The sequence below is a fragment of the Callorhinchus milii genome, unplaced genomic scaffold, assembly GCF_018977255.1.
Source record: "Callorhinchus milii isolate IMCB2004 unplaced genomic scaffold, IMCB_Cmil_1.0 Scaffold4, whole genome shotgun sequence".
Classification (NCBI taxonomy): domain Eukaryota; kingdom Metazoa; phylum Chordata; class Chondrichthyes; order Chimaeriformes; family Callorhinchidae; genus Callorhinchus; species Callorhinchus milii.
In genome coordinates, this window is record NW_024704745.1 from 16,980,223 (window position 1) to 17,007,384 (window position 27,162).

Consider the following 27,162-nt stretch of genomic DNA (forward strand, 5'->3'; position numbering starts at 1 on the left):
AGACTTGATGTCAGGGGTCAGTAAATCCTAGAGTCCCATGTGACGAGAGTTCCGGGGAGTTGGCTATATTATAGCCAGCGTATGCTCATTACTAATCCTTTTTCTAATCTCACTTTTTAAAATGCATCTATGCATTCTACACCTTTGTGTTAACGGGAATAATATCAAAAGATTTCACAAATCCCAACCTCAAATTTTACAGAATAGCTAAAAAAAAAAGGCTGTTATACTCAACTACAATAGTTGGCATTCTATATATCAAGGTGAGCCCATGAGTTATGTTCAAAAGTCTGCCAGTGTTGCACACCAAGCACCACAGGAAACCTGTGCAGGGCAATTCTGTGCAGGTTTCCTGTGCAGGGCAATTCTGTTTGCACTATTGCTCAGTGAAATTAAAACAACTAGAAAGATCAAGGGGATTTTGTTTTCATTCAACTAACAGCTTCTTTAGAAACCCTCAAGTGTTCAGCCTGGATTTCCCTTTGCTGAAAATTCCTGCAGTGCATTTCTGTCAGGCTGATAATCGACAACTGGACCAACAGCAGAAAGTAAAAGATTGTTTTATGTTAATACTTGACGTTTGCAATGGATACGTAATGGTGCAATTTTTAAAAAAGAGAATACACAAAGGTTGACACGAACCAGTTTTATTTAAATTACATTTTGTAAAAAGTTTTGTATAAAACCATTGGCTTTTTCAGTTTCCTCATGTTACAAAACAGTTTGATTCCCGCTCCTCGACATTATCAGCACTTACTGAAAGTTTTAAAAAGTTAAGGCAAACGTACACAAGCTGATGAAATGCTTCAGCCTTTGCTTTTCTTCTAATAGTATGTTTCCTGCTCCACCCAACCTGGTGAGAAAACGGAAAAAAATGAAACCACTGGCTTTTGTTAAAAAAGTGACACACACAGAAACCTATCACCATTCTTAAATAAATCCAAACAAACAAGAGTTCCTCTTGTGCATGGAAATCTTCATTCAACAGATTGTTCAATCTCTGCCCACAGAGGGAACGCACCCTGCTCACCTAATCCTGGTTAGTATTAATAATAATCCTTGCATTTGATATAGTGCCTTATGACGTCTTCAAGATGTCTCAAAGTGCTTCACAGAATACACTGTAAAGTGAATTGACTATTTTGTGGGCAAGTATTATCAGGAGCTGAGGCTTTGGTGTATCTATGGGTACTGCTGGAGTTTAGCCAGCTAGAACGTCACAGCTCACTGTTGTGAACACAATCTTGGCAAGCTTCCTGTTGCATTTCTAGTACCCTAGCTGATTAGTTCTAATCCACCATCTTCTTCAATGTACAAAAATAAGGTAAACAAATGCTGCTCCAGCAAATCAACATCGGAGCGTTGAGGTCAAGCTGCAAGAAGCATTCACAACCCACAGGTTCACACAGAACAAACACTGCAACCTGGATTGGTCAGGGACATTCCAAATGTAGCATTAAGGTGGAAGCTAGCCATTAGGATCAGTCAATAAATTAGCCAAGTTTGCCCTCATTAGTGAAAAATGTCCTTTTTTATGAGTTTGGATATTTGGTTGAATTTCAAATGTGAAAAGAAATGACTCGAATTGAACTCAAAAGAAATGGCTTGAAACAAACGCCCTTTAGGAGCACATGACGAGCTCAAACCTACCTCCTGGACTCCTACGAATGATGAGTTTTCTGATTTCATCATAAACAAAGATGAGAAGACTGTATGGGAAGGCACAAAACCACCAGTTGGGTCTGAATGGAAGCAAATGAGAGAATGAATTATAGATTAAACAAATAAGTTATAAACACATGACTGAATAATAATATTTGCATTTGATATAGCACCTTATCACATCATTGAGATGTCTCAAATCACTTCACAGGTTAAGAACAAAATTACATTTGTATAGCGCCTTTCACGTCAGGAGGACGTTCCAAGGCGCTGGACAGTCAGTGTTTCGTGAATAACATGTGAAGCTAGAACCAGCAACAACTGGAGACTACACGACTGCCGATAACCCACCTGAAGATGGGAAAAGGAGGGCGACTTACTTTAGTGGGTACATCCTGAGAGCGACGTCCATCCCAGGGCAATAGGAGAGGAAGGCGGCCAAGGCAGTCTCTTCAAACAAGCCAAAAATGAGAATACGGTTCCTTGAGAGGAGGGGACACAAAGTGGTAAGAGGGAGGCATGCAAGAAGGCAAAAGATAAAGACACCTGACTAGCTATATGAAAGAAGTTCAAACTTTAACACACAGGGCACAACAGGATTTCTAACACTCTGGTTTGTTTGTTTTCCTCTCTGGACGAAGGGAGCAGCAGAAGAAATTTTAATTCTTAACTACTGAGAAAGTTAAGAATTAAAATTTCTTAACCATCTCAGTGGTTAAGAATTAAAATTTACCATCTAAGTTGTTCAGCCTTTGACTTTTCCTCATTCACTACAATAAAATCTTTCAGTGGATGGAATACTTACTTCATGCCCTGTTGGAAAATGGAGTTTCTTCTGGTTTTACAGATCATTAAATCAGCCCACTGCACCACCACGATGCTGACAAAGAATGAGGTATGGCATGTATATTCAACAATTTTACGCTGTTCGTAAGTCTGGAAAAGGCAAAAAAAAATAGCAATTAGGGGAGGGCGGAAAAGAAAACAAAACTTTAAAAACAAAATGGAATAGCAGAGAGGTACAAGGCGTTCAAAGTTATTTTTAATTTTAAAAATGTTCCGTTAGCTCTGAAAGGAAGTTTTTTTTTTCCATTTGATTTTAATGAGTCATATTTAGAGTAAACTCAGACAGCGCTGTAAATTTCCACTTACTGGAGGGAGTGGGGAGGAAAAGGAAAACGAGAAGTACATATTCAGTCAAGGAGTAAATATTCAGCTCTGATAGGCTGAAAAAGCAACTCCAACATTCAGAGTGTGATTGCATTGCCCATTTGTTTCAGATCCAGCCAGATTCTCTCTCTGTAGAGCTTCCTCTCCACCCCTACTTCTCCCATTCTGTATAAACTCCTCGCTGGACTGAAAGCACACTTTCTAATCCTTTTACATAACTCTCTACGGTTGAAGTTCAAACACGTTTTTAAGGAAAGTTAAACAGTCCTCTTCTTCCTCCTAACTTCTAAAGCAAAACCTCATTATTAATGGACTGATGCCAAACAAAACAAGCTAATCTAAAATCTCCAGGTCACATTTTTTCTGCACTAAAGTTACAGCACAGCAGATTTTTGTATTTACTTATAGTAGAGAACAGCTCCAGCCTCAGCTTCCCACCTCTCCCCACCCCATACCTTTCTAGGTGTCAACACACTGAAGGAAAAGGGGTTCACACTTACCCACTGTTGTCCATAACTGTCTTCTACGTCATTTAACCACCGGTTATCCCATTTTACACGGATATTCAGGAGATCCCATGGCAAAAACCCGTTCTCAGCCAAGATCACAAAGTATGTGAAGAAGCCACCCAGAGCCTGGATCATACCTGAGACAAAGCAAATTCCATCAATCTCCCTCTTAAGGCTCTCTTCTCCAACACTGCTTTAAACACTGAAATTGCTGCAACTGCACTAGTCACCCTCAGCCGCCAGTCAGTCCCACTCCACTGGTGGTGATGGTCCATTCTGAGCTTACACACAGAACATTGGACAACCTCAAATAGGCAACTTGTTCAAATGATCTTCAGGATAGTTCTTGTACAATCACCACTTATTAAATAATGGTAACGAATGGGGCAGGGGAGAAACAGTTGAAAAAAACAGCTACTCAATATTCACACTGGGCACCCTCCTGGCCTCTGCTACTGTTACTTTGAAAGTGTCCGTTTGGAGAAAAAAAATGGTCAGAGGTCCCATGTCTGTAGAGCCCACTCGTGCCTACGCTGAGATTAACTAACTCAGACAGGCCAGTGAACTGAATCTAGGATTTTTATGATCAGCATAATGCACGCAGTACATTTACCATCACAGACTAAGGTTTAAAATTGAACATTCAAAGTAGCTATCAAAAAAGCAAATTTTAAAGTCATTATATAACACTTATTTTATTTGGAAAGGTTGTTACTATAAGTACAACAACTTGGATTTATATAGCGTCCTCCACGCCGGACGGCGTCTCAGAGCGCTTTACAGTGGAGTCCTGTAGTTCAGTGGTTAGAGCACTCGCTTTACAAGTGAGAGATCTGAGTTCAATTCCCGGCAGGGCGAAACCTTGGGCAAGTTTCCTTACTCCACACGCCTAATAATAATCCCTCCAAAAAAAAAACAATAATAAATTGGTCATTTTCAATCCATGACTGTTTGTGGGACATTGCTGTGCGTAATTGGCTGCCGCGTTCGCCCACAAATATACAGTCAATTCACTTTACAGTATATTCTGTGAAGCGTTTTGGGACGTCTAGAAGACGTGAAAAGCGCTATATCAAATGCAAGGATTATTATTATTATTAGTTTAGGATCCTGGGGACCGAGCCAGGGGGAGGGGTGGGAAGGTGACCGAAGGTGCGGACGAAAAGAAAAGTCTTCAGTAGAGAGTAACCCCTAGGGAGTTTCTACCATTACTCACCAATCTGTCCATAAGCCATGCTGATCAGTCTCTCATTTACCAGCTTATCTGTTTTGGGGTTACGTGGCTGTCTCTTCATAATGTCACTTTCAGCTTGTTCATAGGCAAGGGAGATAGCTGGGAGCTGCAAAACACAGCAAGCATTGTTAGAACACAAATCATTAGATCTCAAATCAATACCCTTCTCACTGGAATACATAGCAAGCTGAATCCTGACCTTACTACACTTTCCATTTTAACATTTAACAGCAACAACACAAAAGAATTTCTAAATTTGACTATTAAGGACAATTTGAGCTCAGCATGCTCATTGGTTGAACAGCATTAGAGTTCTAATCAGTGACACAAATGAGTACAGTTACCCATCTTGGTCACTTAAGTTTTTCCTGAATGGCAAAAAAGTGAATGACCCTCACGCAGGACTGGGACCGGAGATGAAACCCCATGCCAATAATAATAATAATCTTTGCATCACGTCTTCTAGATGTCTCAAAATGCTTCACAGAATATACTGTAAAGTGAATTGACTGTACGTTTGTGGGCGAAACGCAGCAGCCAATTGAGCACAGTAGTGTCCCACAAACCGTGATGGATTAAGGATATTTTTTTTTTGAAAGGTTTATTACCCCGAAAGAGTGATCTGCCAATCGACTAATAACCGGGCTCCTACTTACTACTAGGTAAACAGTAAGGAAACATGCCTAATGTTTTGCCTTGCCAGGTATCAAACCCAGATCTTCTCACTTGAAAAGCGATTGCTCTAACCACTACAGGATTCCAATGGAGGGGGATAGAAGACACTAGTTAATTGATCACACCCACAGATCTCCTAGCATTGGTCAACAGCAACGTTTTGTACTCATGAAGCAGATCTACTCAATTGTACAAAACATAGGGAGAAAGAGACGCATCTATGCAATGGGGGTGAGAGGAAAGGGAATCACGCTTGAGAAGAGATTTAGTTAGTGAACTGCAATAATCATTGCAGTAAAATACCAGCAGCCATGCATCACACACTCACCATGTCAGTGCCCAAATCAATACAGAGGATGGTGACTGTTCCGAGTGGCAGGGGGATGTTGGCAATGATGAAAATCAAAAAGGGTGTGATTTCAGGAATATTACTGGTTAAGGTGTAGGCGATGGATTTCTTCAGGTTATCAAAGATCAGACGACCTGTAAAGAGATCAAAATCACATTTACAGAAACAGTTTGGACTAAACATTCATATTCGGCAATGAACATTTTGTTAGAACTTTCAATAAGACTCTAACGCAGATTGTGATTCCATACATACAAACATCATTGCTCAGCTCACGTTAAAAAACATATACATTCAAACATAATGCAAATTCTATTCTGGTACCAGCTCAGGGTGCCTATTGACAGTGGAGGTGCCTGTAGACCTTCTCCAGTACACCACCAGGGCAACTATTCTTCACAAGGTCCTAGACAGTGAACATCAGTGTGTTAAATAGGAAATGAGGGCTTCAGAGCTAAATCCAATCTAATCCTCAACAACACCTACAATATGTATGGAAGGAGGGCACACTAGGCAGTGAGGGACAAAATCCTGGGTGAATTCCCAACCTAAGAGACTAGATGCCAAATGCTCAAATGTCACACATAGATTATGTCAGCTATCATGCAGAAAGGTAGTGGAATAAGAGGCTTGCTTCACCAGTACAATGATCTTCTGAGGTTGAACGGCCACGATGGAAAATATGAAATGGGCATCAGGCCAAGCCTGATCCTCACCTTCTTCCACACCAGTAACAATAGAAGCAAAGTTATCATCCAGTAGGATCATATCGGCAGCCTGCTTAGACACATCAGAGCCAGCAATACCCATAGCAACTCCAATATCAGCTTTCTTCAGAGCAGGAGAGTCATTCACACCATCACCAGTCACAGCAACAATGGCTCCCTGTGACAAAATCAAAACCAAAACATTACCAGGTCTGCAGTGGTTACCAGGACAGTAATGGATACAAATCACCCAAAATTCTTCCAATCCCAGCACAACACCAACTCATACCACCATTAGCTCATTACATGATTCAGTAGTTCACACTAATTTCGAAGGTAAAGGACATGTTTCAGCAGACCAAACATGCCAAGTCTTCTCAATTCCCCAATGCATTATCAACTCTAAAACCTTATGGATAAATGGAACCTGTTCAAATATTTCTCCACAATGCACACCGCTGTGCAAACATTTGGTATAGTATTGCATGTTTACGTTAGCTCTATCTGCTTGTAGGAGAGCAATTACCAGTTGGACCTGCAGTTCAAAATGATAATATACATTTCTATTTAACAAAACCAATGTAATTTTAGTACAAAGGCTAAATCACATCTTAGTGCATCAAGATCCATAAACTGTTGTTCATTCTACATTTTGTGGGGAGGGGAAGGGAGGATGGAGGTAACGGGGGAAGAGAGAAACTTCACATCTCCCAGAGAAACAGTTTGTTACCTGTCGTTGGCATCCCTCTACAATAATTAGTTTCTGTTGTGGAGAAGTTCGAGCAAAGACGATTTCAGTGTGATGTATCAAGATTTCATCCAGTTGTTCTGAGCTCATATCTTTGAGATCTGTCCCATGAACGACGCAAGCCTTGGCATCCCTGAATCAAAGTTTTGGTTAGTAACTATCGGAACCATAATTTCACAACTGAGTTCAACACAAATGCAACATTTCAATAGAAAGCCATTAACCATTGCTAACGCACTTCTACCTTCTCCAAATTAGTCTTTGAAAAGGTATCCATTCCCTCTCAGCCTCCCTAACCCCGTCTCTGAAAGTAGTTCACTCCTTACCTGGGATTGACTTGGTTAACAGGAATGTTCAGACGAACAGCAATGTCTTCCACAGTCTCATTTCCTTCTGAAATGATGCCCACTCCCTTGGCAATGGCTTTAGCTGTGATTGGATGGTCACCGGTTACCATAATTACCTAGAAAATAAAACTCTGATCAGAAAATATGAAACACAAGTACAGCTGTCCCTATGGAGGTACAACCACCCACCCACCGCCAAACAGCCTCCTAGCGGTGACATCTGGAAAGCACGGTGCAGGACTTCTTCCCAAAGAGCACCTCAATACATGGATTGAATACAGTCAGATCACAAACACGTGGGTCTAAATTTCTGCAATACTGCAATGTAAATGTCTCCAGTGCTGTGCAACCGAGTAATATTTCATATCAAGAAGAGGTGGAGAAGAGATGCACAGTTCATAACCTTTCTAGGTACTGTTTTTACCTTGATGCCAGCGCTCCTGCACTTGCCGACAGCGTCAGGTACGGCAGCGCGGGGAGGGTCAATCATGGCCATGAGCCCAACGAAGCACAGGTTTTCAGTGGGGAAATTGACCTCTTCTGCATCAAACTGAAAACTCTCCGGGAATTTATCATCGGGCAGTTGAAAATGGCAGAATCCTGGATGAAGAAGAGGGAGGTCATCAGGTCACCATTATATTTCTGAATTTTTATTTTAATAAAAACAAATTCAGAGAAGCTCGATAGGATACACAGCCAGCATTTGTTTTTCACCTCTAGCTTTGAGTTAGTTTACAATTAGGACTGACCTGAGGAATCAAAATCCTTTTCTCTTCTAGGTTCCGGTTTTTCCAGTGAACCTTCCCACCCACATTAGAGATAGCTAGCAGAAGTGACCCATGTTATCTATGAGGGTACAGGTGTCATTTGGCTCTTGGAACAATCAAGACTCTGTGTTGACTTGATGTGGAGCAATTGAACCCTTACCCTCCCACTGACTCAAGGACCATTTCCAATCCTACCTGCAGATAAGATGAACACTGGGATTTAACAGTTGAGCTACAATCATCATTATGCTCAACTGCGTACCAAGAATGCAATTTATCAGTGCAGGTGCAGTTTTGACCAATTGAGAAGAATTGAGGTGCGCAGCCAATAAAAATCACAACTTCTTTTTTTCCTACAAACTCCATGCCAGCCAACCCCATGTGCTCAGTGTGGAGACTGAATCTCAAAATGATAGGTGTTCCAGTCAGCACCAAGCTAAATTTGGACAAATGTAATTTCAAAACCGTCAAGATGTGCAATGTGCGGAATGGTAATTAACGAAAACAGGGACACTCTTCTCAACACATGCTGTTCATTAGCACATCACAAGTTACCACTTTGGAATAGTCTCGCTGTGAAATTGCTACAATGTATGCACACTGAAAAACATTTATTTTTCCAGTCTTGTGTCTAGATTTGACAATGTACCCGAGATGTGCGACATTCATCCTCGACCCACACCATCTAAAATATCTTGCATTAATGCATTCAGCACCTTCATGTAAAATAAATATCTTGAAGCTCTTCACGGCATGGGTTTAAATTAGAAATTAAGTGAATATTATGCGGGCAAATGTGGCAGATAATTTGCACCCTGCATTACATACGACAGGTTGAAGAGCCAAACAAAATGAATGGGAGGGGCGGGGGGAGAAGCGGAGTGGGAGTGACTTCAGACAAGGAGTGAACACAATCCAGTACAACTCTAAACTTCTCTGAAATACTGTACTAGAAAGAGTGGGAAGGATGTCACAATTTACACTTGAATCACAAGGACCTAAATTATCGACTTGATCAAAATGGGAATAATAACCTGGAAACAAATGATAAAATTATGGACTTGCACGTAACAAAGAATGTTACTTAGCAATGTCTTTAGGGCAACACCAGGCCCAAATGTCCCATTGCTCACCTAGCACTCGCTCTCCCAGGCCACCCAGTTCCATGTACGCATTCTGGAATGCTTCCTTCATCTCCTCGTCCAACTTCTGCTCTTTCCCATTCATCAGGATGGTGGAACAACGGTCCAGGATGCGTTCAGGGGCCCCCTTCATCACAAGAAGGTGGCAACCTTCGCTGGAATTTTCATTCTTGTGGATAGACAGCTGTGCGTGGTGGTGGTGGTGGGGGAATGAAAATGGATGGAGGAGAGAAGCAGAGGGAAAAGAGGAAAGAGAACAGAAATAAAAGTTCAAAACTTTACAGAATCAAAACATCTGAATTTTTAAGCCCTTCAGCATCACATCCCCTCACAATTAACCACTGATCCACAGACCAACTAAGATAATTCTCCACTAAGTATTCATTTCTCTAACCTCTTCCCTTCAAAAAGCAAAGCCTAATTGCTGTATCCATTTCATACCTGATACTTGTTGGTTGAGTTGAATGGAATTTCTGCTATCTTAACGTTGCGTTCCCTCATGCTCCTAACCGAACCACAGGATAGTTCGATACACTTCAGGAGTGCAGACTCAGAGGCATCTCCAGCAACTTCACGCTGCAATATAAAAACAAATAGCATTATTTCTGAAGAGCAATCCAGCCTTGCATACCAAATAGCAGTATTTAAACACAACACAGCAATGAGTCCAATCTTTCTCAGTCAAACTTCACGATAACAGATTTTATATGTATTCGTATGCTCAGACTTCACGATAACAGATTTTATACGTATTCGTGTTCAAAATTTTCCCTCACCTGAATTTTTTTGTAGCAGTCATTTTATGCACAGTAATTAATGCATTATCGTGCATACATTATTCAGAAAACCCTCCCTGTACACAAAAAATTATTTTTACAATTCAAAAACTTGCAAGTCAAAGTTCTTTGTTTTCTTGTGTATTTCACAGTTATTGGATGATCACATTTAACACAGACCAATTCAAAGATTTCATTTTGGTCCAGTTGGTCCAATCAAGTGAAACATGCCAGTTAATTGGTCCATGTTACGCATGATCATTGAGAATGGATGCATTTTTTTTGGATACCCATGTGTACATGGCAGCAGTTTTAAAAATCCTAACACAATCTGAGTAAGGTCCCACAATCAGCCATGTGGTGAATGACTAATTATTTATTAGGACAGGAGAAAATCCATTCTCAATTTGAATTCAGTCATTGGATATTAGCTTCCATACAGGACACTATTGAAACCACAACACCCAGCAAACTGACTGGAGTAATGAAACCAAAGACAAGACTAAGATGATTAATTTTGGAAGTTTTTAAACCAGGATTACTTTCAGGCCATCAAACTGCATTAAAAGGTATTAAAATATTTTAGTGCCACTCGGGCCTGTTGCATGCCACCTGCCCTCTGATCCCCCATTGGTGGCCAAGTTTTCAACCATTCTCTCTCCTGTGGTCCTTAAAACTCTTTTTTAAAAAAACAACTCATGTTGAGCACCTTTCCCCCACCTCCTTTCCAGTGTTCCATTCAATTCTGCAAAGTACTCAAGAGAAGTTCTTCTACATGAAAGTTATTTCTAAGCACTCGTGGTTGTCAGTTTGATAGCGGTGGCCAATTTGAACACCGACATTGTAGAATTTCTCACTGCAGTAGGATCATTGTCCTTCTTAGATATTTAACCAAGGCAGGGCCTCAGCATAGAGATTGGTTCCAGTGTTCAAGTGAACATGAACAATGAGGTGTACATTAACATTAGAAGAAAGTACAGGTGAAGCAGAGATGAAACCATGCAAATTTACAGCACGGATGCCTAACTCACCTTCAGGATGGGCACCGAATCCTGTCCAGCCTGGAAAACTGCTCGATTACACAGACCAGCAACACGGGCCAGAGCAGTCCAAGTAACAGAAGTCTTATCAAAAGTAGCACCTGGAAAAGTCAGTGATACACTTCAGCTGTATACAATCTCACTGTGCTCAAAGCTTTACCATTCTAGTGATGTTTGTTCTGTTTTTTTTAATTATCTTCAACTACATTCATGTTGGAATAGCTGACCAGGCAACTACCTTGATCCTTTCTTTCTCTCTTGCTATTTGTATCCAGAAGGAAACCAATAATGCAAACTTTTCAGTGCAAATATTCATTTACCAAGTTATTTAATAAAATGGGCAATGGAGGTATCTTGCTTGCTAACGATGACTGGCCTGCTTCACGTCCCCAGCCTTACCTGCCCTGTGGTCAGGATTTCAATTTTTCTTCCCCTAGTTTCAGGAACTTCATCCCACCATCCTTTTCCCTCGTCTCCTTCAATGACTATCTCAAGGCCTCCCTCTTTGATCATGCCTTCTGTCATTCTCCCACCCCCAGACCTCAAGCACCCAGCACCTTGGGATGTCCTCCCAATCTAAAAGGCATGGATATAATATATAATACAAGATGGTCTCTTGCCATCTGATGGCCAGATGGATATTTAATTATCAAACCCATAGAGAAATGAGACAAGAACATGTTTTGATGACTTCCGAGTTGTATCACTGTGGCTCTACCTGACTGATTCTCAGTTGTGTCGGCTTCGTGGATCTGGTTATCAAACCACATGTGAGCGACAGTCATCCGATTCTGGGTCAGGGTTCCAGTCTTGTCAGAACAAATGGTAGAGGTAGATCCTAGGGTCTCCACAGCTTCCAAATTCTTCACCAAGCAGTTCTTCTTAGCCATACGTTTAGCAGTCAGGGTCAGACATACCTGGAAGAGGGACACAATTAAGTCACTTGGCTGATTACTCCAAACTTCCAATTCCGACAAAACAGCGATTAAACCTGTAGGGTCATTCAACTTAATACAAGTTTAGAATGAAATTGGACTTTCCTGGTCTGCGTGGGCTAAGATTATATTGAGCAGGGTTCTAAGCTGTTGACGTAGCCCAGAGCAGCAACTTGTGGTTTCAATACATGGCAATACTTGGTGTCATAATACTTCAAGCTCAATCTCTATGCAGCAATGCTTGTAACAGGAATGCAGAAGCAGTTACAAAAGCAATCATAAGTAAAACCATCTCAAACATACTGTGACTGTCGCAAGCAGCCCTTCGGGGACATTGGCAACAATGATTCCAATCAAGAAGATGACAGCTTCGAGCCAGGTGTATCCTAGGATGATGGAGAGGATGAAGAAGGACACACCAAGGAAGACTGCCACTCCAGTAATGATATGGATGAAATGTTCAATCTCAATGGCAATTGGAGTCCTTCCACCTTCCAGCCCAGATGCCAGTGTGGCAATGCGGCCCATGACAGTGCGGTCTCCTGTATTAATGACAATACCTCGAGCGGTACCTAAAAAACAGAGATTTGGCATCATGAGTTTTAAACCAAAATAAATTGCAATTTTCTTCAAAATAACTTAAATGCTGTCTTACCTTCAACACAGTTGGTGGAGAAGAAAGCAATGTTTCTGGTTTCCAGGGGATTATCATTTGTAAATTCTGGTGACCTGGTCTGAGGCTCCGATTCACCTGTCAACGAGGAGTTGTCCACCTAAAGAATCAAAGAGTGAAATGAACAAGGTATAGAAGAAGCTGATGTCATTGGAAATTCATCTCAATCTCATCACTTCCCAAGGATCGGAGCAAACCAGATTGTGGATTCAAAGACCAAATTCAGAACTTCTCTAAAATTAGATTCATAGTCTTGGATTTCGACAGGTACATAATCCCATGTAATGATACGAGTCCACAGTGTAACAATATCAAGTAGGAAGTTGTCGTGACTTCCAGCTTGTTAACATCAAATTGTGAAATGTACAAATAGTGAATGTCAAAATAATTGTGCTTTTTTTTTAGAAAAACTCATCAGCAAAACACTGGTCGTTTTTTGTAAAATCACAGCAGTGATTCTGTGCAAATCAAACATTTGTGGGGGGGGGGGGGAGCTATTCTTCCAGCTCTTGTACACACCTTGCAACTACTAGCAGAGATGATTCGCAGATCTGCAGGGATACGGTCACCCCCTTTCACCTCTACCAAGTCTCCAGCCACCACAGTTTCAGCATTGATGCTGCTCTTCTCACCTTCTCGGATGACCAGAGCTTGCTAGATAGACCGAGCAATAAGACAGAAAATGAAGTGTCAAGTGACAAGAATTAAAATACAGCCTCTGCAAAAATAAATAATCCGTATTGGTTGTGTCGCATTGCGTACCTGAGGCACCAAGTTCTTGAAGGAATCCATGATTCTGGAGCTCTTAGCTTCTTGGTAGTAGGAGAAACAACCAGTTACTATCACTACAGTAGACAATACAACACCCAGGTACAACTGCAGAAAACCAAACAGACATATATAAGAATGGGAATGTTTTTTTGGTAAAATGATTTCAGCTGTAGTGTCGAGGGATGGTTCCACTCACGTTGTCATTTGCTGGCTCGTCCTCAGTTGCGGCCTGGATGCCATACGCCAAAAAGCAGAGAATTGCACCAATCCACAGCAGGACTGAGAAGCCACCAAACAGCTGCCTACAGAACTTGATCCACTCTGGGGTGGTGGGTGGAGGAGTCAGTGAATTGGGGCCATCACGTGCCAAAATCTCCTTGGCACGAATGTTGCTGAGACCCTGAAACAAAAATGAAAAGAACACCACTTGAGGCAGCTCTGCTTCCCCCCTCACCACCACTACCACACCCAGATCTGTCAGGACTGAGATACAACTAATAAGATCATGTCTAGCTATCTAAAATTTATTGTCTGGGGAAAACAGATGTTTTCAAGACACCAACAACACAAAGGACTGTCCACCGAGTCATATATTGCATTGGTGTTCACATCCCAAATCATTGGAAAATTATGATGTACTGCCGACAGTAAGTCTGAGGAATTATTTCGCTGCTTAGTCCTCTTCAGTTTAGCAAAGCTACAATTATCTTGTCCTGGAGAAGAGGCAGGAAACTGACTGCATCTGTGTATCCCATGTCAATGCTGAAGAGTTTTAAGGTTTTAGCTGGTTAGGCTCCAGCAGTACCCCAACGCATACTCTGGGGTCCCCAAGCCTTGGTTCTTGCCAACCTGTGCCTAATACTTCCCAGAATTAGGTAAGCAGAATGTATACCTCCAACAATCTATCCCTGGGATTTCCATGTGTAGGTGGGATGAATGGAAATACCAGCTTGGTTTGGATACTCTTAAGCATGATGATGGGTTTCCACATGTGTCAGACACTGGGCTAACCAGAAAAAAGCTGAAGAGATTTTTAACATAAGGTCTTACGCAAAATCTTTATTCTGTTCCATTTAAAACAAACATTGTTAACAAGTGTCCCACGTGCATCAAATCCAGTAACAAAGCTGGAATACTGTGTTGCACCTTACCATACCTGAAGTCACCTGTACAAACTATGGGCAAAATAAAATTGATGAAATGGAACACTTAGAAAAGTAGAGACTCAAAAGTTATCTTTCAAAAAAAGTTCAATTCACATCTGGTGTAAGATGTCGATGAGACGTGGCAAAGTGCTTCACAGGATATACTGTAAAGTGGATTGACTGTACTTTGTTGGTAAATGTGGCAGCTAATTTGCCCATACAATGTCCCACAAACAGCCATGGAGTGAATGACCATTTTATTTGGGGGACCTTTATTGGCCAGGATGTCGGGAGATTTGCTTTTCTTATTGAATAGTCTCATGGGATCTTTAACATCCACCTGAACAGGCAGACAGGACCTCGGTTCTGTCCAAAGGACAGCATTCTTGACAATGCAACATACCCCTCCCAGAACTACATTGGAGTGTCAGTTTACACTCTGTACTTCCAAGTCCTGATGTAGGACGTGAACCCACAACCTCCTGATTCAGAGGCGAGAAAGCTACCACTGCACCAGGCTGACAAGATTAACAGGACACAATAAAGGGGTACCGTGTGGAAATGGATTTGAAAAGGTTGGCCTCAGGAATTTCATGTTTTGCAACGAACAATTGCAAGTCAGAAGCGAGCAATGGGTTTTGAAATATCAAATCACTGAACCAGGAAGTCTTATGATTCTTCATGTGGAAAAGATACACTGACCTTGAGCTCACAAACCCTCCTATTATCATAAAACAATACTACAGGGGCAAGTGTTGGGTAAGTGGAGGTTTATGGTCAGCCTGGCACTTGCTGACAGGACTGAATGACCTGCTTCTGTGCTGTAAATTTCTATGGTGCTCTGTGGAACCCATCAACATGCTTAAGAATATCCAAACCAGACAGAGTTCCACATATGTGTGAAACAGAACGACCACCCTGGGATACACTCTATTTACCTAATTCCGAAACGGTTTAGGTTGGCAAGGTCCAAGTGCATTGGGGGCACTGCTGAAGTCTAACCGGCTAAAACCTCATTATCTACCATTGAGAGTACTGTCTACCAATTAGGGTCAACTGGACAGATGTCTACCAATCAGCTGGACAAGAGGGTGTTATTCTCCGTGGTTGGTAAGATTGCTTTCACATTCAGCTGCTTTTCTCAATATGCCTAAACTCAAATTGAAGTAGGATGGTAACTGCCATATAGCTGAACTCAGTGGATTGGAAGCCACTCTGGCCAAAAGCCAGGTGTGAGGCACATCAGCAATTCTGTCTTCATCTGTTGTGAACACACAGAGGTTGTTGAACAGTGAGCAGGGGCCTTCCATAAGCAAAGGCTCTTTGGCCAATTGCAACACCTCCATCGCTTTCTGGCTGAGATAGATCAGCCAGTTCAATACAGAACAGGAATCCAACTTGGGGGCTTCCGACATGGCTTGTCTTACGCACCAGATAAAGTACAAAGACATCAGATAAACCTTGAGGGTATGTCTAGTTGACTGATCAGGGCTATAAATTTAGCTTTAAGTGAGTGCAGCAATCCTGTAACCTATCAGGCCATCACTTGATATGGGGGGAGTGAAGAGGGGAGAAGCGAGCCTCACAAATAAAACTGCAGCTGCTTAACTATAGGCAAAATTGCATTCCTGGACAGCACAGTGTTCAACAATATACGACAGGCTCATCCTAATGTTCACTCCACTGATTTCAGCCAAAGAAAATTGGCAAGCAAAAATAGGATGAAATGTTATATGCCTTTTTTTATTAAGGTGTACAAACTAAAACGTAGGATTTGTGGAGCATTTACTGGCAACTAGATAAGAGTGATTTCTAGGAAAGTGAAATAGGATCAGAGGAAGGCCACATACCTGATTCAAATCTGTATCATATTTACGTTGAAGCTCCTCCAGAGAGAGTTTGTGATCATCCTGGGACAGAGAAAGCAAGAATTAATCACATTTACAATGACTTCCCAAGCAAATCAGGAAGACAAATAACAATAGCATAGGAATCAGCACATTACTAAAATAAATCCCTGAAAGGAACATGTCCCGTACCAATGACACTTCCTTCTTAAGTTCATCCATGTCCTTCTCTTTGCTCTTCTTGTCTTTCTTTCCTTTCTTGTGCTTAGCAGCATTTTCAGATGTTGCCGCCGGTTCATACTTGTCACGTGCATCCTGGAGGGAAGAGAAATACATTTTAACGTTCATATGACCATCACCATTGCTCTTGCCAGGTTGTACTGTTTCCCTGTCTCCCAGTGGATTGACTTCAAGATCCTTGTTCTCACTTACAAATTGGCACACTCCTCCTTACTTTTGACACCTTTTCCAGCCTCGGTGTTTGGTCCCTCTGCATGGAAAAATCTTAACAGGTGAGGGCGTCTCACCACCTTTGCCCCACTGTTGAGACTTCAGGTACCATGTACCTACCCATGTACCTGCCTTCTGGGATTCCTTCTCTCTATTCTGCTAGTTGCTCCCTTTTTATTCACACCTATTTTACTGTGCCTGCAGCAACCTCCCACTTCCTCCTCCGCTGCCCATCTCTTACTTGGTGTCCAGCACAGTCTGAAACATTCCCCTTCATGAATGGCCTTATATAAATGCAAGTTATTATGTAGAACCAAATTCATCTGTGAAAAACTAACTAGGCACAGCAGAAAATGTTCCTGCCATTCCCCCCAGATAACTCCAGATAGCAATGACATTGGCTTGGAGTCTCAGGTACCAACAGTGGAATAGAGGGAATGAACAATGAGTGTTAGACCAGTGTATCGGCCAGGACAACAGTCCAGTTGAAAACTGCAGAGTTAGGAAGAAGCAGGATCCTGAAGGGATTTGAAAGTCAGGACAAGAATCCGCTGGGAGTCACACCAGGCAGAGTCACGACCAGCAGAGTCATCAATATTCCCAATGCTAATAACACTGGTATACAAAGGCCTCATATTCTTCATCTCCTCACGCTTGTTGTTTTTTTCCTTCTCACTCCCATGGTACACACTCCCAATTGGCAACCAGCAGTTCCTCTGGGTTTGATTACCACTTGACAACAGACTCATTCACTAGACTGACTTCAGTAAACAAAAGCTACTCACAATGTGAACCTGGCTTATACTTTGCCCTGTTTTTGTAATTGCGACTGCATTCAGCTCCTCTTCAAAAGCCGCACTCTCTTTCATTCTGTGCACATGGCCCCAGTCCCAGGCTTAAATTATCCCAGTGATGCTTTTGAGACAGGGAGAGAAGCAGAAGGTGCAACAGAATACTAGCATTGGCCAGATTAGCTCACTTGCACCAGCAGTAACCAGTCTAATCCAGGAGCCACCCCCAAAGACTGGAATTTCTATAGCTTTTACAAACGGTCTACAAATCAAGCCCTCGGCAGATGTCTAAAGCAAGCAATGCAACAGTGGAATCTCAAATCATCACAACCACCATTTTTACATTTGTACAGCATCTTTTCACGTCAGGAGAATATCTCAAAGGACTTCGGGCCTAGTCACAAACATAGGAGCAAACGTTCATTCCACAACATCCCCTAAATACGATTTTAAAAAAGGATTTGATCCAACTCTGCAGTATTTATTCCAATATGAGAGAGAAAAGGGAAGGAATTGGGGGGGGGGGGGGGGGGGGCAGGTGAGGAGGGACATGCAGAGAGAGGAGAATAAAAAGTAGAACCTGCTGAAACGCGCTCATCTGCAAGACAGATAGGGTTCGATTGCGATACCACTGAACTGTCAAATAGCCCACATGTCTATCGACATGTTAAATTGGTGAGTGCCTGCTCACCAGTGGACAGGGTTGTACCCTGGCAAATGTGTAGAACACAAATACAGCAGTAAATAAAGCAATTTTCACATAAGTCACCTTGGCTGCTTGCTATTTTTTTCCCTCCCCAATGGCTGAATCTTGCTGAATGGAAAAAAAAATTCTTTTTGTTTTAAAAAAAACCCTGTCATCTCCCCAATTGTATCACATTTCAGCAACGTTTCTGCTCGAATCTGTTATTCAGGTTAGAAAAAACTCAAGCAGATTAATGTATTACGGCTCCAGATCTCACATAACACAGTGTGAAATCCATCTCCAGCCAGACTGGTTACGATTTCCAATTCTTTCTATTCCAAGTTAAGTGATTTCCAGATTCTTAGTCTAAACAACAAGATTCTTCCCAGACTTGCTAGATAAATAACTGCAAAGTCTCCACATCATGGAAACACTAACCATTTTCGCAAAAGAACAAATAGAAGTATAAGTGAACCAGCTAAAGACTAGGCTAATTGGGGTTACTGCTGGATCAAGGGCTTTAGTAATTTACCCAGCACTGTTGGACGTACAACTTTGGCAGATCAAAACTCAATATACTCTAAAAGGTCCCACTTTTGGAGATTATTTTCTGGAATAAAAACAAGTGGAAACTTTCACTGGTTTATCATGCACATTTGATAAAGGTCTCCATCTGGCCTTCTCAGAACACTCAATTCCCAGAAAACAATAGTCGGATGGCACAAAGATCAAGCAAGCCAGCTTTAGATCTTTGATACTGACTGTCCTGATCCTTTGTTTTCCGAGACAGACCAAATGCCCGGAGTTCCAATTCAACTGGGAATAATCCCTTGAAAAATAATTTGGTCGCTTACTCCACAACTGTTTTTGGGACACTGCTGTGTGCATTTGGCTGCTGCCCAGTGCTTGCTTGGAGATGTCTCGAAGATGTGATAAGGAGCTATATCAAATGCAAGGATTATTATTAATATCATCTTTTCAAATGGAATGGAGTCACTGGTTTTTGCTAAACAAAATGTGAATGTCCTATAAATGTGAGGTCACGACACAGACATACACTGTACCAGAACTATAAAGTCACTCACACTGAGAACTGAAATTGGCAAACGTACAGTGCATTGTCTCAGCAGTGTCGTTAAGCAATGCCTCTTGATTATGTCAGGACAAGTGAGAACACAACGTCCCCCAGAACATGCCAATTCCAATAAAATAGGAATTTTTACACCTGTGGAAATCTTGCGATTATGCAAAATTGCATGATCATTCAAACGTGCCAAGTTACCAAATTCAAGGCAGCTCAGCTCGTCAGTCTAGGTGTGCTCAGTTTGCCAAAAACTTGTGTGAAAAATTTGTGCTGCAATCCCACTTGCCAGTGAGATACATTCAACAATTTTAGAAATTCCCTCAAAAATTGACCCCTCCTGATAAAATCGGTGCAAACAAACCAACTTGCCATTAAGCTTGGGGTACACATATCTAATCAAGCTCCTCAAGCTCCTGCAATGCAGCAGCCATAATAACACAACGTAATTACATAACGCTGGGTTTTCACGCTACCTCTGTGAACAATTTAGACCATTCTTTAATTGCTTACCTACCTTGAATTTACTGCCTCATGCTCCCCAGGGGTGGATGGGAAGAGAGTGGAAGGCAAGAGAAAAAAGTAGAATTCCAGGCAATAATAACCCTCCAGCAACTCGCTCACGTGATCGTTCATCACACAAGTGTGCTAGTGTGCTCGACAGTCTTTGACTGTTTTGACAGTGCTGTTTGACTGGTGTGTGAGGGAAAGAGGCAACAGAGGAAGAACATGAAAGTCAAACCCAATCTGGTTTTCAGACATTCATGGATGGACTTTTCAGCAGGGTCACTGGATAGAAAGCAGAAACACTGGCTGTTACTGACCTTTCCCTACCAAGAGGTCTGAGAACAATTCTAGTGCCATACTATCAACCCTACCTGAAGCCAGCTAACATAACACAGTCTGTTGTGTTTGAATCAGGGACTTTTCCTATTGACGGTTCCTTTACCCAAGCGAGTTACCAGACTACTTACATCCTTCATTACTGAGCCAACTAACATAGGAGGTTGCCAGCTTGCGATCAGTCTACAAATTCCACACATGACGCCACTGCTCTGAGGGTTCCCTCACTTGAAGTGCACACACGCAGCAGTTCAGATTTAATCTTAAATATTTTTGTCAAACAAAGTGTCCAGATATTTTACAAGAAGCAACCCCTCTCTCGCAGTTCATGGTACTCGCCTGTTTAAGCCTCTCCTCCCCATCAAAAAACAGACTACAAAGTTCACATATTTATTATTTTTATACATGTATAGAAATGTGATACTATTTTTACCCTCGTGACTGTGAACAAACTTATGGCTGGTCCATTACTGATGTTACGCATATCATATTGCCCACAATCTGTTCACGTCAGCCCTTCCTGATCAGTGGTATTGCGCTGTTCACACCCACTCACCCGCTGCCTTTGAACAGTCTGTGCTGTACAGACTTGCTTTATTTCCTTGAAAATCCCCACCCGCTCAAACTGGCTGACAAATCAAGTGTCTTCTACCACTGTCTTCCTCCTTGCCCCCCCTTCCACCACCATCACCGCTGCTGCCACAGATTCCGCAGGATCAGCTTAAAGGTCACTTGCACAACAGTTGTTACTTGGTTCTGTGTGCAATTCAATCAACGTGCTTCACTGTCTCAAGATCAGAACTTTAGTTTGTTGCTTGACCTTGGCTCAGTTTTCACAGTCTAAAAGCAATTGAGCAGCCCGAACAAGAGTATGATTCCAATTTTTTTAAAAAAAGTCTTTGAAATCTGCAACATCAAACATGTGACAAAGTCTGTGCCAAGTGCAACACATTCAGTCTCTTCCTCCTCCGCCTCAGCTCAGTCTGCCAGTCAGCCATGTGAAGTGAATCAAAGAATTATACAGCACAGAAGGAGGCCATTCGGCCCATCGGGTCTGTGCCGGCTCTTTGAAAAGAGCTATCCAAATCAATCCCACTCCCTTTGCTCTCTCCCCATAGCCCTGCAAACTTGTCCTCCCAAAGTACTTTTGAGACATTCTCCCTACATGAAAGGTGCTATATAAATGTAAAAATGAACAAAGGGCAAATTACAAAACAGTTTCAGTTTGGAGCTGTGAACATTGATCCACTACAATTTATGCACCAATTACAGTATTGGACATGAACTGTGCTTGGCAGAGAGATTGTGATCTCACATAAAACAAGTGTTCATTATCTAGATACAGAACTATTCCTCTCTCTCTCACTCTCTCGTTAAAATTAACACACTCCTAATCACAGTGCAGAGCACTCCTGGTTATTTTTATTTTGATGTATGTAAATACCTTCCAAATGGTTTGTCTTTAGGGTATCTACAAGTTTAGAATTGGATAGGTAAATCAACCTTCCATTCACAATCCTCTATAAGCGAGGGTGCACTAATGTTCTGCTTCAACAGCCTGAATTAAGACTTTACTCTGTTCTTTTGGCACAAGTCCCAGAGAGGTTACTCTTGGATAATCAAAGTTCCAATTTTGTGCTTTGAATTCAGCGCATTGGGCATCTGATTTTACCCACCTTGAGTTAAGCCGATAAAAATACAGTTACTATGCAGCGAATCCTCTTGGGAGCGCTTAGAGACGTCCTCCCGGCATGAAAGGCCCCATATCAAACGCAAGGATTATTTGATTGTTTAGTGTAAATAGCAGGAGCATAAATACACCTATGATTGTACTCTTGCACAACAGATCATAGAATATTTTTTGTTCACAGCAACCTGCTAACGCAGATTCAATTCCTACTTTCAAAAGGCTGTGCAGATGGCAGCAGTCCAGTAAGACAGTGTAGGTAGCCAAGCAGTACCAGACTTCCAACACTGGATTATATTGTTTTCATGCACAGAAAGAGAGAAAAAAAGAAAAGAAAAAAGAGCAGTGTAAAGTTTCAAGGAGAGAAAACATCTAACCAAATGATTCAATCTCCCACAACATTCAGAAACACGAAAATCAAGATGATTAAATGGTCCCATTTTACTTGCAAGTTGCAAAATTTTGCTTGAAGAGTTTTGCAAGTACAGTATTACTAAGGAGCACGGAAAATTGCACAATTCAAGAAAAAAATCCTCCCTGAATCTCACCAACTTCACTGACTGGAAATAGCACATAAAAAAATTGCAGGATATTCCTAAGGTTCATAACAACAAGACAAACCACCACAGCACACAAAACATGCTCTTTGAACCCAAGTTCTCAATTATATCAAATTACTTGTAATGCAGCATTCCCTTCAGCAGGCTGTGACCTTTTGTTAAACTGCTCAAATTGTGCGATCACTTGTACAGCAGCAGAAACAAGCCATGTTGTGTCTACAATATAGGGAAATTCCTTAACTCTGTTCACAAATTGAAAGTGTTAGTATAATAAAGAGCAGCCATTCTACATTATAGCATTAATAGAAAGTTATTGTTGTTGTTTTAATAGAAAGGAAAGCAGGACTTCCAGTATTTCAATAATACTTTCAGTAATATTGAAAGTGAACTCAGGTCACTATCAGCAGTTTAACTAACACTGATCTTTCCCTGTACTATTTTTGTCCCCAGCTCCTGAAGGACATCAGATTACAGCAGTGTTCCTTGGTAATCAGCTAACTTTAACTCTTTTGATGCTTTACTGGGAAGGTGCGTATCAGAGTTCAAAGCAATCTCGAACATGGCTTTTGTAAGTGAATTCACTCAGAAGGACGATGTCCCTTCCAAACTTGTGTTCAGTGATGGTTTTGCACTCTTTACATATTTTGAGCGTGACCTTCAACTATCCCTTGACAGGTTAAGGACACCAATATTTTTTAGGGCAATGCCTTGTTCAGTCAGAGAAAAGGTCAATGGCACAGTCCAGGCTAAAAGTAGTAACTGAGCGCATGTAAATCTGGATTAAAAGCAGCACCTCTAGCAATGTCCCTCACTCCAGATAGTTTTGGTGATTATTAATTCAAGACAAAATATGGAACCATTGTTCCTTTTTCTAAATCCTGAAAGTCTAATCAGCCTGTTATGCACATTTACCCTATAAACCAAACCCATTACCTAATCAGTACCTCAGATTTATCTTGACAAACATATATACAAACTGTACGGCAGTTAAATAGCCAAACAGTTTGCTCTGTTCCCAATGCTACCACTCAATACAGGTGTTAGCCTAATTCGGTTCGTAATGGTCTTGTCTCCGTTATCAAAAGGTTGTGGGCTTGAGTTCATAAGATCAAACTGTCTTTCCAGTGCCATGCTGGGCAGTGATGTATTGTCTAATGCACTGTCATTTAGAGGAAACATTAACTTGACCTCCTATCTGCCTGAACAGCTGAATGTTAAAGATCTCATTGCATTATTCATAAAAAAGGGATTTTCTCCCAATCTTTTCGTTGAATTGGTTGTTCTCTTCATGACTATTTGTGGGACATTGCTGTGTGCAAATTGGCCACCACATTTGGCTACACTTTACAGATATTTTGTGAGATGCTTCTCCATCTTATAGACACTATATCAAAATGCAAGAATTATTATAATAATATCCAACTAGCTACTAGGAGCTATTTAACAATAATTCAGGTCCATATTCTTTTCCACTCAAGTGAAAGTGCCCAAACTTCTGCTCAGCATCTCTCTCAAATCCTGAAATGTGTCATCTAAGAAAACTGCAGGCATTAACCTGCATCATAACCATAGTACAATACACTTGTAATTGGAGCACGATTACACTCTGCTACCTAAACAGTCCTCAATTCAGTAATAAGGGATCGGATGCTGCTCAGTGCTGTATTTTGTATACAATACTTTATGTTCCTCTTGAATAATTAAACTGAAACCACAGGATAACAATCAGTTTACATGCGGGGGTGGGGAGAACACATTAGGTTGCAATTAAATATTTAAATGTATTGGTAAGCCATTTGACCTCACAGTAAGAAGAAATAATTTTAGATGTCACAAGTTCTCTGAATGTTAATTGATATTAACAGGGTAAACTAAAGGCAATCAATGTACCATACCGCTCCTAGATGCAAGTAATAATAATAATAATCCTTGCATTTGATATAGCGCTTTTCACGTCTTCTAGACGTCCCAAAGCGCTTCACAGAATATACTGTAAAGTGAATTGACTGTATATTTGTGGGCGAACGCGGCAGCCAATTGCGCACAGCAATGTCCCACAAACAGTCGTAGATTGAAAATGACCAATTTATTATTGTTTTTTTTTGGAGGGATTATTATTAGGTGTGTGGAGTAAGGAAACTTGCCCAAGGTTTCTCCCTTAAAGTCTCTTAAGACTATGCAATGAAACACTGGACTTCAATCTTTGTGAGTTTTTATTTAAAACTATTTTGTAGTACAATATTTCAGGTAAAAGCCCTACAATGATCAAACCCACGTGAATCAATACTTGAGTGATCAATAACAACAACTTGCATTGATATAGTGCCCTTCATGCAGGGTAACATCTCGGAGCACTTATAACAGCAACTAACGGGAAATGTTCTATGCAAGTTAGAAGCTTCCTGATGAGGTACTATTTTCTTGACACATTCTTGGCTTGGGGATGGGAATATGACTGAAAACCTATGCGTAAACTTATGTTTCTGTACCCACACCTTAAAAATAGCAAGAAAATAACAGCTCCAAAATGCAGGGCCACATCCTGGAATATTCCACTTTCCCACACAGAATTTCTCTACTCGACAGCATCCAGATAGACTATTGCAGTTAAACTCCACGTTCACACGACTGTGCAGTTGGCTGGGAGAAGGGGAAAGAGACAAAGACATGTACACAAGCACAGGGTTCTTTTAACAACCTCATACTACACTAAGAATTTTTGATAGCACTTTTAAAAATCTGACACGTACTTGTCAGTCAGTAAAAACAGAATAGTAACAGCGTGTTGTGTCATTGCTGCAATTGTAGCAGATTGTCAGTATAGAATGTCCACAAGATGCAAAGATACATTAAAGTGCATCTTCTCGTTTTCGGAGAAAGTAACCAGATTGAGTAGCAATCTCTCAGAATCCATGTAGTCTGACAGCTCACAATCCTGTACCAATTACTGTACAGTATTTGATACAATACAGTACCATAAACTTTAGGTTGGAAATAAAAGTTACAACTTTGTAGCAAAGGCACAATTATGTTCGTGAGGAAAGCAGTCATGTCGCTGATCAAAGAATGTACTGACCCAATTTACAAACCGGGCAAAGCCTTAACAACTCACCAGACAATGTGCCTTTAGTGAAATACAGTACACAGAGAAGACAAATTGCCAAGACTCACATAATCCCCATGAGGTTGCATCTTACAAGGGCATTGAATATTCACTCCTACGCTTCACCAGTCAAACACTAATTCCCTTGTTATACAAGGTATTACACGCTGTATTCACCTCTACATTGATAAACATAGTGCAAAAAAAATTCCAACCAATTTAAACTGCCTTTCCAGTCACTGCCTGTTAAGGCAGCAACTTGGATTCAGGTTTTCATTGATTACAGCCCGAGGATAACGCAAAGAGTTGATCCATCAATCTACCAGGAAATACACTTCACTTTAACAGAGTGTAAATGCCTGATTTGTCCAACTTCTCTGTTTTTTTAAAAAAAATAGATGTATTTAATTTTGCAGATGTGTGTGGATAGAAAGCATTGACAGATCAGTGGTTATGCTCCTGGAAGGCCTTATTTTTGTGGGTGATACTTATGAAAATTTCCATCAGCAGTGCAAAGTACATGTTGTAGAGGGCACTCCCAGCTTGCGCTAAAACACAGATGCATAACATTTAACAATACACATCTACAATGACAATCCATGCTTCAAAGACCAGGGCAGCCAATTGGAAAAAAAAACCTCCATACCCTACTTCAACCCGTTTCACAGCTTTGGTAGCAAAAAACAAGGGCATCCAGCAGAAAACTGTACAACTAACTGTAGATCCATATATAAACACAAAGGTACACGTCCACCTGTATACATATATATTAAAAAAAGGACCACTTCAGTTAAGATCCACTGACTCTGGTGTTTTTGGTATAAACTGCTCCCCGGATTGACTTAATGCACGGGTTAACGAATCACTTCTCTATCCTGGTTTTCAAATGCAAGTGAAAAACTGCCCGAGGAGCAGTTCCAGCAGTGCAGGGTCTCCTGGCTCGCCAGGGAGCTGCGCTGGAAAGTTTCCAACCCTGGATGGTGAATAAAAATCCTTGCATTTGATATAGCGCTTTTCACGTCTTCGCGACGTCTCAAAGCGCTTCACAGAATAGACTGTAAAGTGAATTGACTGTATACTTGTGGGCGAACGTGACACTGACACCTCACTTGCCCAAGTTTCCGACCATCTGCGATAACTTGGAAGAGGTTTGTGTGCTTATTGATTGATTGATTGATTGATATATATGTATGTATACATACTTTTACGTATTTATTCATCGATGCACATCAGTCAGGCCACGTGGCTTTCAGCACAAAGTTTCCCATCAAGTTCCACGCAGAGCGAGTGCACGAAGTCAGCAAAGCAGTACATGCAATCCCCGGAGCTCCCCCCACACCACCCCCCCCCCCCCCCCACACCCTTTTTTTTTTTTTACTTACTCCTCTGCCCATCTTTCCTCCCGGGGGTCGTGGGTTCAAGATTTATAAATAAAACCAAAAAAAAAATAATAATTTAAATTAAA

At 41.3% G+C, this 27,162-nt stretch overlaps 1 protein-coding gene across 1 annotated transcript; it reads right to left on the reverse strand.

Annotated features, from left to right (window-relative positions):
* Positions 1-631: 631 nt before the first annotated feature.
* LOC103177451 (sodium/potassium-transporting ATPase subunit alpha-1) lies at positions 632-27,162 on the reverse strand. The gene is made up of 23 exons (XM_007891602.2): positions 27,080-27,162; positions 16,690-16,812; positions 16,501-16,560; positions 13,702-13,905; positions 13,497-13,610; positions 13,254-13,388; positions 12,717-12,834; positions 12,365-12,633; positions 11,845-12,043; positions 11,118-11,227; positions 9,752-9,886; positions 9,302-9,494; positions 7,826-8,001; positions 7,381-7,517; positions 7,037-7,187; positions 6,316-6,484; positions 5,579-5,733; positions 4,558-4,681; positions 3,333-3,478; positions 2,468-2,598; positions 2,043-2,144; positions 1,651-1,742; positions 632-853 (listed from the first exon to the last, which is right to left on the reverse strand). Exons 1-23 carry the CDS (start codon positions 27,089-27,091, stop codon positions 825-827), a joined length of 3,084 nt encoding a protein of 1,027 aa, XP_007889793.1. The 5' UTR covers positions 27,092-27,162; the 3' UTR covers positions 632-824.

Bases quoted from the DNA above. Each gene is read 5' to 3' on its own strand.
- LOC103177451 (XM_007891602.2), bottom strand. The intron at 13,611-13,701 runs GTGAGTGGAACC...GGTTTTCTGCAG, and splicing joins ACGAGCCAGCAAATGACAAC to TTGTACCTGGGTGTTGTATT. The intron at 1,743-2,042 runs GTAAGTCGCCCT...GCTTCCATTCAG, and splicing joins CTCAGGATGTACCCACTAAA to ACCCAACTGGTGGTTTTGTG.